Here is a 15,085-nt window from a genome sequence, read left to right as displayed (position 1 = left end):
GCCTTATCACAAAACACCAGAACTTTGCGGGGAGAGCATTTGTTGAGGAAGACCTCTCAATCAGCTGTAACTGCACATCCTGAATTTGCTGGTATGTGACTGAATCCCACTTGAAAATAGTGACAGCCTGGAAAAGCCCAGTGATAGGAGAGACAGAAAAGTGATATAACCCAAAGCACACCTTATAGGACTTGCATAATACATTTTTCTCATATAAATCCCCTCAACAGGAGATCAGCAGTTGGCGGGGGGAGGGGGGCATATGAAAATAAGTTGAGAACCATATGAAACTGTATTATTGGATTCGATTCTATTGTATTGAAAACTGTAAATTTATGCTAAGAAGTAGTGGAGGGTGGATTGAAGATATAAACTCTGCATAAGTGAGAAAAATATCCCAGCAGTGAACTCTTCAGTCTATAAATGCCCGCTTAGAGCAATCATAGCTAGCAGCAAGTTACTGCACAAGAAACATTCAAATCACCAACCTGGTTCCTGGAGAGGAACCATTGCAGAATTTAAAAACGGAGGAAATAGACTATTCAGCAGCCTAATCCTATTATATTGGCCAAGAGCCAATGGACACACAGCAGCAGAGTCAAAAGCAGGATAACTGCAGAGACCAAAGCTAACACAGCACATGCCCACATCATTCCTTGATACTCTGCCACCACCCACCAATCATGGACTTTCCACACTAACATTCCCATATTACCTTTACGTGGAAGCCTATGAAAAACAGCTAAACAGTTGATGGCTCCTGTAATGCAAATGAGAGGTAACATTCCATATGGAAGTGTGGCACAAAACACATGTCTGGATTCAGTTCTCCTTAAAAAGAGTCCTTTTTGTTCTCTGTTTAGATGAACAGGAGAGTGCAAGCTCTCCTTTTCCTATTTTACAGCTTTGCAAGCCAGAAAGAATTTAGGGAATCAGCTGACTGGTCACCAGAAGTCAACAGTCCAGGCTCCTTCTCATTTATGTCATAAAGAATAACCCAGTTGCTAACTTCCACCCACCTTTTCAGAGCTCTGTGTTTCACTCACATCTTTTCTTCACCCCAGGGCGCTCCAATGTAAAGCACTCCTTGCCAGCCAACCCGCCTTCTCCTCTTCCTTCAAAACTGCACGTTAGCCCAAGGAATCTGTGAGCCTTTGTCTGCCACTATCCACTCCCTCTGGAATTTCTGGGTCACATCTAAATGGTAAGTCACTTGAGTTTATTATGTTCCTAAAGTATAATAATGATGGTGTAGCTTACTCAGATAAAACTGTACTGCTAGGACATAATTCATTCTGGTGTTATTAACTCATGACACGTACATGGTGGTCACATGCAGATTGGCACTCAGATCCTATTACAGAGCCTGTGCCAGTACAAAAGTTAAAGTTTTTTTAGCTGTCACAACCAAGTGATGGAGGTGCAGACTTCTTTGTGAGACACATCATCCTGAGAAAGTCAGAGCAGTGTGTGTGTGTGTGTGTGTGTGTGTGTGTGTGTGTGTGCTAATGATGCATCTGCAGTTGCAAAAACAATTCTGAAGTAGGCAATGAATGAGAAGTGGGGGAGATGGAATGGGGCTGGCAGGCAAGGACAACCCTTGGCCACCTCTGAAATTAGGTAAAGGTTGTGATGCATCATTTGGGAGCCCCCTGGGCAGTGTACAGTCTTCAGTTCAGCTTAGCAGGCCTCCAATGGTGGCTTGCCTAGGCTTTGGCAATTTCCCATTTGGTAAGTCATGGGCAGGTAGCAAAACAAGTGGTTTATTATGTCCCTGACAGGCTTCCATACATGGCTTGTTTGTTAGTTAGTGGGTCACAAGTTGTCTGAGCCTGCTTTAGACCCTTAGCAGTTCTACTTAATTCACTGAGTGACCTGTAAATACAATGAACCACAAACACCGTAACAGATGTCAGTATTACTAGCCCTATTGCTGGGTGGCACTGTGGTCTAAACCACTGAACCTCTTGGGCTTGCCAACAGAAGGTCGGCAGTTCGAATCCCCACAATGGAGTGAGCTCCTGTTGCTCTGTCCCAGCTCCTGCCAACCTAGCAGTTCAAAAGCACACCAGTGCAAGTAGTTACTGTATTTTTCGCCCTATAGGACGCACCGGCCCATAGGACGCACCTAGTTTTTTGGGGGGAAATCAAGGGAAAAAAATTTATTTCCCTCCCAGGTTTGCGCAGCCATCCCCAAGCTAGAAGAGGGACACGGAGCGCTCCGTCTCCCTCTTCTGCCTTCAGGGACAGCTTGCCCCGCTGTCCCCCGAGTTTGTGGGGCTAGCGGGGGGAGAAGCAAGCTTGCTTCTCCCCCCGCCAGCCTCCAGATCAGGTCGGGGAATAGCGGGGTGGCGGCGCTCTGCCATCCCCCTATCTCCCGAGCTTGTGGGGCTGGCAGGGGAAGAAGCAAGCTTGCTTCTCCCACCCGGCAGCCTCCAGATCAGGTCGGGGAATAGAGGGGTGGCAGCGCTCCGCCATCCCCCTATCCCCCGAGCTTGTGGGGCGGGCGGGGGGAAGAAGCAAGCTTGCTTCTCCCCCCCGCCAGCCTCCAGATCAGGTCGGGGAATAGCGGGGTGGCGGCGCTCCGTCACCCCGCTGTCCCCAGCTTTTGGGCTGCAGGCTGCTGCCCGCAAGCCTTGCCAGCCCGCGGGACATCCCGCCGGGCTTGCAAGACTTGCGGATAGCTTCCTGAAGCCTGGAGAGCGAGAGGGGTCGGTGCGCACCGACCCCTCTCGCTCTCCAGGCTTCAGCGAAAGCCTGCATTCGCCCCATAGGACGCAAACACATTTCCCCTGCATTTTTGGAGGGGGAAAAGTGCGTCTTATAGGGCGAAAAATACGGTAAATAGGTACTGCTGTGGCAGGAAGGTAAACAGTGTTTCTGTTTCTGTTACGGTGTTCCGTTGCGCCAGAAGCGGTTTAGTCATGGTGGCCACATACCCCAGAAAGCTGTCTGTGGACAAACACTGGCTCCCTCGGCCTGAAAGCGAGATGAGTGCCACAACCCCAGTCGCCTTTGACTGGATTTAACCATCCAGGAGTCCTTTAACTTAACCTTTACCTATTGCTTGGAGTGTAGCATGATCCTTCAGCTAAATCACATCAACTAGAAACAAGAAGAAAGTGTGTAGTGTAGAGCAGACATGCCTGTTTTTTCACCACGCTGGAAAGATAAGGACTTAAGACATACAACACACACTTCTTAGGCTATCACAACCATACTTGGGTGCACGTAGTTTGTTAAAATTTGCTGCTTGGAAACGCAGTTGAATACAACTTGGAAAAAAACTTGCTGTGCAATTTGTGCGAACACTCACATTAATTTCCCCAATAGCCGCAGCCTCATTACTGCCAGATTTGTGCATCCCATTATGATGCTGACATTGGCATTTGTGTGATTAGTGAGGAAATTACTGATTCATTCAGATTTAGAATGATCTTTATTGCTCTTAATTAAACAACGGAATGTGAAAACTGTTATGACATTTTAATTATCTGAATGCAATACAATTTGTATATTTTCTTTTTAAAAAAATATACATCTGGTGGGATCAGTATCTCGATCAGTTACAAGTAACAGACTAACCTTCTGCTGGAAACTGAATTTCCTCTGCTCCATCCCCCAATTTCATTATCTCTTGTTAATAATCATCTATGGCAGTTAAAGAAATGAATGCTTACCCTTCAAGATCCAATATCTCCAGGATCTTAAAATAGCTACTGTAAAAGTTTAGGATGGTTTTTACTCTTTTACTTATTGATATTCTCCATGACAGAAGATCCCCCAAATTCTGAACTCTGTTGCATGGGGGACATCTACAAGTGCAGCAGGCTCTGCACTGCAGATTTTCACCATCAAACATCTAGAGGGTGGCAGAGCAGAAGGAGTCAGCTATTGAGAGGTCCCAGCTTTTCCCCTCATCGCATGAGCAATTCCATAGGACTATGTGGCATCAAAAGAACAGTCTCTCAACTAGTGGCAACTGTGGTGCATTTGTTTGTAGTGCAGAGATGGGCGACTTGCTGAGCTCCTGCCATTTCTGACCAATATCCATGCTGGATGGAATTGATGGGAGTTGCAGTCCAACGTCATTTAGAAGACCACGTTCCCTATCTCTGATGGCCTCCATCTGTGCTATGCATTTAAAGTGGCGTTTAAACAGTCATGGCTTCCCCCATAGAATCCTGGGAACTGCAGTTTGTTAAAGGTGCTGAGAGTCAGCAGGAGACCCCTATTCCCCTTGCAGAGCTACAATTCCCCGAATGGTTTAACAACCCGTCCCTTTTACCCAGGGGCGCCGACTTATAAAAAATATTGGGGGGGCCCATACCGGGGTCCTGCCGCTGGTTCGCTCGGGTAGCCGGGAGAACGCAGTTCGAGGTGGCGGTGTTGGGGAGAGACCCTCGCTCAGGGCGCCACTAGACTTGGCGGCCGGCGGCCTATCTGGGGGGTTTTGGAGCGTATTTCGGCGGAGCGATTGGGGAGGAGGGGGCTTGTTGCCGGATTCTTCAGCTGAGCCGGAGATCCGCTGCTGGGGGTCCCTGGGCCGAGTTGTGAGCACGGCCTGCTGAAGGGAGATCCAGCCGATTGCGCGACAGGGACGGCCGGGGCTCTCCGGCTAGGGCGCGCGGCTGGCTGGCTGGCGAGGGAGCAGGTGGGGAGGAGGCGGGGGTCCTCACTCTCTTAGGAAACACACCCGTGCGCCCGATTGCCACGAAGTCCGAAGGGTGCGTGTGTGGAATTAAAAAGCAAAAATGAGATACGGGCAGGGCAGGCAAAGAGTTTTCTGCAAGAGGATGGAGGGCAGGTTGAAGAGAAAATCACTCAGGATGAGACAGTCAAATCAGCCATGATAAAATGGGCTCAGGATATTGGGACATCATGTTTGAGGACTGGGAAAGGTTATGGACCACCGGAATGAAATTCACGGCATGTAATGCCTTGAAGGAAAATATTATGAAAATGTTTTATAGGTGGTACATGACCCCAGTCAAGCTTGCAAAAATATATCACCTGTCTGATAATAAATATTGGAAATGTAAGGAGGCTGAAGGGACATTCTTTCACCTCTGGTGGACTTGTCCAAAAGTGAAGGCCTTCTGGGAAATGATCTATAATGAATTAAAAAAGGTATTTAAGTATACCTTTCCCAAGAAACCAGAGGCCTTCCTCTTGGGCATTGTTGGCCAGAAAGTGTTAAAGAAGGATAGAACTTTCTTTATGTATGCAACTACAGCAGCAAGAATACTTATCGCAAAATATTGGAAGACACAAGATTTGCCCACACTGGAAGAGTGGCAGACGCAATTGATGGACTACATGGAACTGGCTGAAATGACTGGCAGAATCCGAGATTTGGGAGAAGAAACAACGGAAGACTGGAAAAAATTTAAGGACTATTTACAAAAACAATATAAGTTGTATGAATGTTAAAAATTTACACGATTCGGAAACTATAGCTTCAGCAATTAGATTTGGGAAACAGGAAATTATATTTTAAGTAAGAAAAGGTCAAAATCTAAGGTAATACTATGTTTAATTTAAGATATAAGTAACTGATGAAAAGTATGTTAAATTTAGAGGTATAGTATTTGAAAAGTACAAAATAAGGTACGAAACAAGGTAATAATTTGCTGATATCTTTATTATAAAGAATGCAGGGTAAGGGAGATGCGAGGAAGTCCAGTTAGTTATATAAAAAATGTGTTGAATGGTTGGTTTTCTTTTCTTCTTTTTCTTTTTTTCTTTTTCTTGTTCTTTTACTTTTTTCTTCAGTGTATGTTTCTAACTTTGTATTTGAAAACTTAATAAAATATTTATAAAAAAAAAAGAAGAGAAAATCCTTTCGCTTTTCTGGGGCGCAGGGAAGTCTCAGAGCCAGAGGTTGGGGAAGGGACCCCCTTTGCTCTGCCCTCTTCTCCCGTCTTAGATTCGCATGGGGGTCCCCGCCCGAGCTTGCCTGGCCACCGGGCCACACAAGGGCCGCGCTCTACGCGGCGCACCTTGCTAGCCGCGCAGCTGTCCTCCGCGGCTGCGGAGCGGCCCTGCGCCGGTGCCCAGCCCCTCTGGGCGCCCGCTGCGCTGCCAATGACAAGCGGGCGACGTCGCGGGCGGGGAAGGCGTCGCTTTCTTTCCCGATCCTGCATCCTCCCAGTCTTCCAGCCCTTTTTTGGGTTGGAAGCTCGTCTCGTTCGCCCTTCTCCTTTCTTCACCCTGCGCGCAATTTTCCTCCCTCGTCTCCCTCCCCATTTCTCCTTCCTTCCTGACTGACTGACTGGCTCTGGCTCTGACTCGGGCTCTGGCTCTGGCTTTGGCTTTGGCTTTGGCTCGGGCTCGGGCTCGGGCTCGGGCAGCCACAGCGTCGGCGGTGTTGGCGATCGGCGGCGCGGGGGGATGGCCCTCCCGGGGGAGCCGGCGCTGCTCAATGGGGTTGCCAAGGAGACAGGCCGGCCGCCCCCTCCCCCGGCCCGGCGCCCCCCGCCGCACCGGTGCCCGTTATTGAGCTGGTGCGCGCCGGGCGCCCTATAAAAGCCGCGGACGCGCCCACCGCCGCCCGAGATTATTGGGGGGGCTGAGCCCCCCCAAACGAATTTTTGAGGGGGCTCGGGCCCCCTCAAGCCCCATGGAGTCGGCGCCTATGCTTTTACCAAAGAACTCTGGGTATTGTAGTTCTGTGGGTGGGTGGGTGGGAATCCGGATTTCCTAAAAAAATCTCAGCACCCTGAAACTGCAGCTCCCATGATTATTAGGGGAAAGCCACAGCTGTTAAAAGTGGTAGCATAGTGCTTTTAATGTATAGTGTGGATGGGGCCTGATATGGTAAAAATATGTTCATTGCAAAAGTCTAAGCCAGGAATTACACATGTTTATTCTTCTTCTTCTTTGGCGATCACTCATAGCCAAGTAAGATTGTCTTCCATGAACACGGTTTTAACAATGAGTCCGTAAGTGCCTGTGGAGGCCAATTCTGGATCCACACGTCCTTCCACAGTGGGGACATTGGTTTCCGGGCGGGAGCTGATCACAGTGTGGATTTGCCAAGTGTGCCTTCCTCTTAGCACATTTTTCCCTTGCGTCCTGAGTTCAAGTGTCTTCAAAGCCCAAGACACCTTTGGTAAAGGCTGTTCTCCAAGTGGAGCACTCACAGGGCAGTGTTTCCCAGTTGTCAGTGTTTATACTACATTTTTTTAGATTTCCCTTGAGATAGTCTTTAAACCTCTTTTGTTGACCACTAGCATTATGCTTTCCATTTTAAAGTTTGGAATAGAGTAGTTGCTTTGGAAGACGATCATCAGGCATCCGCACATGACCAGTCCAACGAAGCTGATGTTGAAGAATGATTGCTTCAACACTAGTGATCTTTGCTTCTTCCAGTACACTGATATTAGTTCGCCTGTCTTCCCAAGTGATGTGTAAAAAAATTTGGAGACACCGTTGGTGGAATCTTTCTGGGAGAGTTGTGTACAACTATTAACCAAATGTAAAACAACAAAGCCAGTGGACCTGATGGGATACCTGCCAAAATCTTCAAAGCGGGTAGAATTGAACTTACACAACAACTTCACAAGCTCATCGAAAAAATCTGGGAAAGAGAAGAGATCCCAGCAGACTTTAGGGATGTCAAAATTACCAATCTCTTTTAAAAAGGTGACAGAACTGATTGTGGAAACTATTGAGGCATCTCTCTATTAGCTGTGGCCAGCAAAATTCTTGCAAGGATCTTAGCAAACCATCTCTTAACAATATCCGAGGGTGACCCTTCCTGAATCCCAAAATGGTTCTCAGCCTTCTAGGGGGACAGTGGACACGGTTTTCACCACTCAACAGCTTCAACAAAAATGCAGAGAGCAAAACCAACCCCTGTATATGGCGTTTATTGACCTCACTAAGGCTTTTGACACTGTAAATCGTAATGCCCTGTGGACTGTCCTTCTGAAAATTGGCTGTCCAGATAAATTTGTAAACATCATTTGGCTCCGCCATGATAATATGACAGCAACAATCACAGATAACAATGGCTCTCAAAGTAAACCATTCACAGTGGAATCAAGTGTTAAACAGGGTTGTGTTATTGCTCTATTCATTATTTTCATTGCCATGATCCTACACTTTGTCGAAGGGAAACTCTCCACCGGAGTAGAAATCATGTATCGAACAAATGAAAAGCTCTTCAATTTGAGCAGGCTGAAAGCAAAGAGTAAGGTTGCCGTAACTTCCATCATAGAGCTTCAGTATGCTGAGGACAACGTAGTGTGTGCACGCTCAGAGGATGACCTCCAAACCATCCTAAATATCTTTGCAGACGCTTACGAAAAGTTTGGCCTATCACTCAACATCCAAAAAACCAAAGTGCTGCACCAACAAGTACAAAATAACCCCTCTGCAGCACCACAAATCCAACTCAATGGTGTAACATTGGAAAATATCAATCACTTCTCCTACCTAGGCATCTTTCCACAAGGGCCAACATTGATGCCAAAATCCAGCATCGACTGAGCTCTGCAAGTGCGGCTTTCTCCCAATTGAAGTGCAGCGTGTTTGAGGACCAGGACATTCGCAGGGAAACCAAAATGCTTGTTTACAAAGCTACTGTACTACCAACCTTACTATATGCTTGTGAAACATGGACCACTTATAAACACATGTTTATATGCTAAGCCAAGTACATGAGACTAGAAAAAAACCCAGAAGGTTTGTAAGAATTTGAGCAACCCTTATATGAAGCTATTTGAGCGCTGCCTACATGCTGCCTATATGTAGCATGCTCTTGGAAATTCACATGGGAAAAAAGTTATTGGGATCGGAGAATGATTTACAGCAAAGCAATGCACAGAAAGGGTTAACCCCCCCCCCAGGCATACACACAGGCTCCTTCACTTCAAATTTAATCACCTGAAGGCGTTTTCCTTTCTTAAATGGCACTGGAGCTCTTATGTGTAGAATGCAGTTTGCCTCTCATATAGGAGCTCTTGGGACTTTTTCCATCCTCTCTCAATAGGCAGCATTTTCCCAGTTAATAAACAAGTTGCCATGTTAAAAGGCAACAGCATCTGTGCAACAGCAACCTCCTCTCCCAAGCCTGTCGTTAGTGGTGAACTGTAATTTGCTAAAACACTTTCCTAATGTTTGGTATGAATTCAAGCAGAAAGCATATTGCTCTTTTAAAAATGAGGTACTCTCCCAAGATCAACATTTTTCTCCAAAGCTAATAGGTTTGGGAATAGCCGGGGGTGGTTTTTGGCTACCAATCCTGATGAGGAATTTCAGACAAAAGCGCAAAGTAACATACAGCTTATATGCAGAAATATTCTGGAAGTTTGCTGTTCTCTAAGAATCTATCTGCTTCAGTCGCACAATATACCTGTATGCCGAGACCCTTCTAAACCCTGGATCCAGCAAGCACTAAAGAATAAGTCAGACTAGCTTCCTGTTGAGGTGGTTGCCTAGCTGGGATGATGGACCATTAAGGGAAACAAAGAAAAGAGGGGCTCTGTGTAAGATGGCAAATGGGTGGGGCCCCTCCCCCAGCTGGCCGTTAGTTAGAAGGACCAAGCCTGTGAACTTCGAATTAAGTTACTGGCCCAGTTTACGCATAACAGTAAGCAGGGAGGAAATAAATTAGAGGACCGAGTTAATATTACATGTGAACCAGGCAAGGCAAGGCAAGAACAGTAAAAGGTGAATCTGTCAATTTCTATTCCTCTCTAAGGCCACAATCACACCATACATTTAAAGCACTATTATACTACTTTAGAAACTCCTAGCATATCCAAGGAATCCCGGAAGCTGTATTTTGTTAAGCGTGCTGAGAGTTCATAGGACACCCCTATTTCCCTCACAGAGTTATGATGCCCAGAGTAGTTTAACAATCAAGCCCCCTTCACAGGAAACTAGAAACTGTAGCTATGTGAGGTGAATAGGGGTCTCCTAACAATTCTTAGCAAATTACTGCTCCCAGAATTCTTTGACAGACGCTATAACTGTTTAATGTGGCATCATACTGCTTTAAATGTATGGTGCTAAAGTGGCCCAAATCTTCCATTTTTTTTCAATCTTAAGTTAAATTTTTCACATTTCCACAGCAGTCTGCAATTTTAAAAAACCCCTCACAAAAATAGATCAGCATTTTAGTGTGACATTCTCCAGATACATAATTTTTTTAAAAGCATCCCCCCCCCCTAATATCACACAATTTTGATAAGCTATTTTCACTAACACATGGAGAAGAGGAGTGGACACAAATTGTTTATGGCTTACTGTCATGTGTGAACTGGGTATTTGCATGGCGCAGTTCTCCATTACACCCTTACTTGGTTATTACACCCAACATGGTTATGTTGATTTATGGTTAAAACCATCGTAACATACTGATGCCATTAGACTGTATAAAACATAAGAGTTACAAATCATTTATATTTTACAATAGCTTCAGAAACAGTGAAGTATAAGGAGTGAAGCAGATTTTCCATTTAAAGCAGAGTGTTCCTCTGTTCAGCTATAGCAATCAATCAATCACCTGCCTAATCTCATGTATTCTTGGACTAATTTACAGGGGGAAAGAGTCTGATAAAACTAGTCTTCCTGCAGTAAATGATCTAATTTGAGAGGATTGCTTCTTCCTCCAAGACATATTGATTTAATAGTCTATTTAAACTTTATTGGTAGGAAAATACATAGAATAAAAGAGAATGCAATAGTCCTCTGGAAAAGAACAGAGAATGTGGGTGAAATAGTTTACTAAGAGGCTGGCACTAGTGAAGAAGCGCAGAACGTTCACTGCTCCACCTCCAGCTCCCTAGACAGCATAGCACAACAACAAAACACAGATTTTAAAATAAATTAATTGGTTATTTCAAAATGTGCTTGGTATTGCCAAATACAATAAAAGGGTTGAGGGAGTGGAGGAAGAATATACACGACCTACCTATGGATTACAGAGCGCCACACATTGCAAATACTTCTGCAAACGTGCTAAACTATAAACAATAAGCTACAACTCTCAGTGGTTTAAACAGTCAATCCCGCTTCTCAGGGAACCCCGGGAACTGCCACACTTTGAGGAGAACAGGGATCTCTTAACAATTATCAGTACCCTTAACAAACTGCAGTTCCCAGGGTTCTTTGGGGGAAGCCATGAAAGTCTGAAGCAGTGGCCACTTTGGAAACAGGATGCTGTACTAGATGGGGCCATTGGCCTAATCTAGCAGGCTATCCTTCTGTTTGTATAGTGACACTGCTTTAAATGTACAGTTCAGGGGGCCTGAGAGTGGAATCTCAGCATTATGCATGCACTGACTCATCCTAAAAGTTAATACAAAGCCAGACCCTCTCTCTCTTTCACAAAAACACACCAGAATGGCTCCCACTGAGTTCTATGGAACAAAATAAAATGCTGCAATTTGGGAGTCAGTAAGAATAAAACCTGTCCTTATTCAACAATGGCCTGGTTTGAATATGACGCTAAGCCAAACCACATTTAGGGCAAATGTGTGAATCCTCAAAGAGGGGTACCAACTCTCTCCACACTGACCATGATATGTAACCAAAGTTTGCCCTAGAGGTTATGGCTTGTCTAGGAGAACTTAGGCTTGGACTAGAATTTTGCTAGTCAAACTAGTTCCTACAGTATTTCACTTCCTCCACATAATCATATGAGTTATTTTCACTGGAAGGTATGTTATGTAGTAGAGCACACACTCACTCAAAGCTGAGAAGGTTTCTCAAATTATCACAAAAAGTAGGCAAATTTTACAAAAACAGAAGAAACCTACTGTTTAAGAGATGAAAGCATAACTGAGAACAAAATTTGATCTGTTGAGGAAGTAAAAATATTTATCCTTAAAATGTCATGTCTTTTTACAGACTTATGCAGTCTGTCATGAAAGGGAGATGTGATTGTAACAGCTATGAGGGATAAAATAGTCTATAAAGCTTTTCACAATTGCTTCTGCTGAAGGAAATTACACCCATAGAAGCCACCCAAAATTTTAAAGCAATGGTTCCTCTCCTCCTACTGAAGCTGTATCTGAAGGGTAAACCCTCCCAAAGTAATGAAAATGGTTTTTATAACTGCAGTATTATTATGGCTGCCTCCCTCACTGGAGCACAGTCAAAATTAATATGAAGTTGTCACTTTGCAATGTGTTGGGCGTATGAAGCACATGTTCAGTTCTTATATACAAGAACTTTGAACATTTTTCTTAAAACCTTTGATATGAGTTCTCAGATCAAGTTATAACTACATTTCTTTGATGTAACTGCATTTCAGTACCTTAAAACTGAAAAAAGTACTTCATTTTCCCCATCAAGATGGAGACCACACAAATGTGGAGGTCAAAAGCCAAAACTGATTTTTGTGCTATTACTGTTTTGAGAAAAGGCAAGTCAACTTGGTTCATCAATTTCCAAAATTCCACAATGGTCTATGGAAAACTATTTCAGCACTGTGGAGCAGAATACATTGGGCAGCCTTCCACCTCCTTGTATACCCACATATTAATGGACTACAACCCTGCATCATTCCCACCAAGCATTTGCCAATGCTCAGGGACTGTGGGGATGGTAGTTCAACAACATCTAAGGACACAAAACTGGGGGAGGCTGCTTTAAGCCCCAGAAGCACTTTTCTAGTAACAGAAGTAATATATAGCCACTTTTTGGTCTGGTGTGATGCTGATCCAGAAAACACAAAATGCCTACACACAGTTCTGAAATGCATCCTTCAATAGAGTGAATTTGAGTCCAACATCTATTATTTACGAAGTTCTGCATTCACTGAACATGGGGAATGGCGAATTCAAACAAAAGTTGACAACACTGAATTCTACCACACTGGTATCCACAAACAAAAGGTGGCCCCTGAAGTGATTATTCTGCAACTAACCCTGATCACCTCCAGGAACAAACAACCAACCCCCTAATGCACACAATACAAAACTGCAAACAGGTGTCTCTGAAACATCTTTCAAAACCTTTCAAGTTCTTCTGCCTCCAGCCTGTATAAATTCTTTCTTCCTAAGGATCCCTGTTTGTCATCACATTTCACTCTACCTTCTCTGTAACCCAGCACTCAATCTAAATCCCATATATCCCATGGGCTCATCATCTCTGGGCCATTGAGCCACTGTGGTCACTGTGGTGATTTCTAAGCAGGTGAAGGAAACTATTCTAGCTGCTTTCTCCACTTGGATGTAATACAGCAGCAAGATGTGCCCAAAAAGAAAAGTGCTGCCATCAGCTTTAGTTCCTTGCAGTGCAATAAGCAGGGCCAGCCATCGCTAATCATTAGGGAGAGTGAGGCAATCTCCTCAGGCAACAGTGGCAGCCTTCCCACCACCAGCATTCATTCCTCCTAAGCTTCCTGGTCTATCTCTCTGGAGAGCAGAGCTGTGTGTGCTAGACATATTATACACCACCTAAGGTAGTAGAGGATGCCACCCCACTGCCAGTGTTGAAGAAAGGTTCAATTATCAATCCAGCCCCTTCTGCACACAGAATGAGGCACAGCCATTTTCTTCTTTGCTTCAGACTTCTAAATGTCTTGGGCTGGCCCTCATCCAGTCTTAGCAGCTCACTTTCCACTCTTTAAAACAGATTCCCTCAACATTCATCTTCAGATTCTTTAAACTTTCATCACTTCTAGGGAGTGTACTACACGAGGAAACATTTTAAAAGATTTCTATTCCATAAAGCACAACCATATACGTGTGTACACTGAGCATTGCGGGAGTCTGCAGGCATTTCTCCATTCCGAAGGCCTCCATCTCAGTCAAAAGAAACACAATTCTCCATAAATATTACTCTACTGAAAGCTTGGTGTGCCTCATCCTTTGCTTCACTGCAATATATTTTATTTCAAAATGCCTTTCACTTACAAAGCTTTGACCCATTCCAGCAGAACCCAGGTTTTTAGAGTTATGGATACTTCTGCAAGATGTCAGATGAGTTAATGCACCATCAACTCTAAAATACATAGGTTGTTGTTAACTCTGTCATTCCAGAGCATTTTCAAAATCTACAATATCAGTCTGACCACCACAAATATACAAATGTCTAGCTTGCTTACATGCGGATACTGTTATATTAAAAACATTTTCTTTTTCGTAACACATTGACTGAGACCACGAGCTAGAAATCCTCTTTAACAACAACAAATACCTCAACAAATTTCAATTTGAATGCATTTTTTAAAAAATGTTTCTTCCTTTCTTTATGTCTGGTTCTGACAGCTTCTGATGGCTCATTTAGGGCCACCAAGAAATTGAAGCTTTGACCAAACTAACATCACTAAGTGCTTTCAGTTCCCCCATATGTACAATGAGTGGTCTATCAGACCCATTTTTAATTTGAAACTGAGGCATGTTACCTGAATGTGCATAATAAGTTCATTCTGACATTTCAGATTTCAAGGGGAGAAAGCAAATTACAAGTGAAATAAACAAACAGAAAATGCCGGAGAACCAAGTCAACTTAAAGCACAGCATGTTGTACAAGTCACATTTAATGTTCTGTCCGTTTCAGCAACAGGAGACAAAATACCAAAAGATCCATGTTTAGAATTTGTAATATGCCTTTGTTGCTCCTGCTCACGATTAGGAATGTCTGATCTTGGTTCTTTCGCTCCACCTTGCCTTGTAGCTGGTCTGAAGAGGTTTTGCTCCCACTGATACTACACAGCTAATTACTGGCGCTATTGACTGGAAGTAAAGATTAGACAGGAGACAGGATAACAAGAAAGAAAATCTTTAAGCATTCATGTTCACCTCACAGTATCTCTGCTGGTGGGAACAGGCAACAAAAAGTGAACACATGTCTTTGAAAGTTCAGACACGTCATGTGCACATGCACAAAAGCAAGGAACTTCTCTGGCACAAGGGTGGAAAGTTGCAGCAGGAGACCAAAAGCCATCAGATTACTCATAAAAATCATGTATGTAACCTAAAAGGTCAGATCTACAAACTTTTTTTTTAATGCTTTAAAATGGTTTAACAGCAATGCCTCCTTAAAGAAAACTTGAGAAATTGTGTCCTGGTAGCTTAAGATAGCTTTGGGATTAAAATGTTAACACCAAAAAAAAACAAAAAAA

At 44.1% G+C, this 15,085-nt stretch overlaps 1 protein-coding gene across 19 annotated transcripts in view; it reads right to left on the bottom strand.

Moving 5' to 3' along the window:
- Positions 1–15,085, bottom strand: part of CHID1 (chitinase domain containing 1) — a 130,231-nt gene that overhangs the window by 60,001 nt on the left and 55,145 nt on the right. For 2 of the 19 annotated variants that reach the window (XM_081203018.1, XM_081203019.1), the window contains one exon: positions 14,483–14,696. The exons of the other annotated variants lie outside the window; for them this stretch is intronic. Coding sequence is in view for 1 of the 2 variants with exons in the window: in XM_081203019.1 (XP_081059145.1) it covers positions 14,690–14,696 (7 nt within the window). In the remaining variant the exon portion in view is untranslated. Of the gene's footprint in view, positions 1–14,482; positions 14,697–15,085 lie in introns of those variants that run through there. 19 annotated transcript variants of the gene reach the window in all.

This window comes from Podarcis bocagei (genome assembly GCF_964188305.1).
Source record: "Podarcis bocagei genome assembly, chromosome: 1".
Classification (NCBI taxonomy): domain Eukaryota; kingdom Metazoa; phylum Chordata; class Lepidosauria; order Squamata; family Lacertidae; genus Podarcis; species Podarcis bocagei.
The sequence above is the reverse complement of the archived record's forward strand: the minus strand, read 5'-3'. Positions and strand labels throughout refer to the sequence as shown.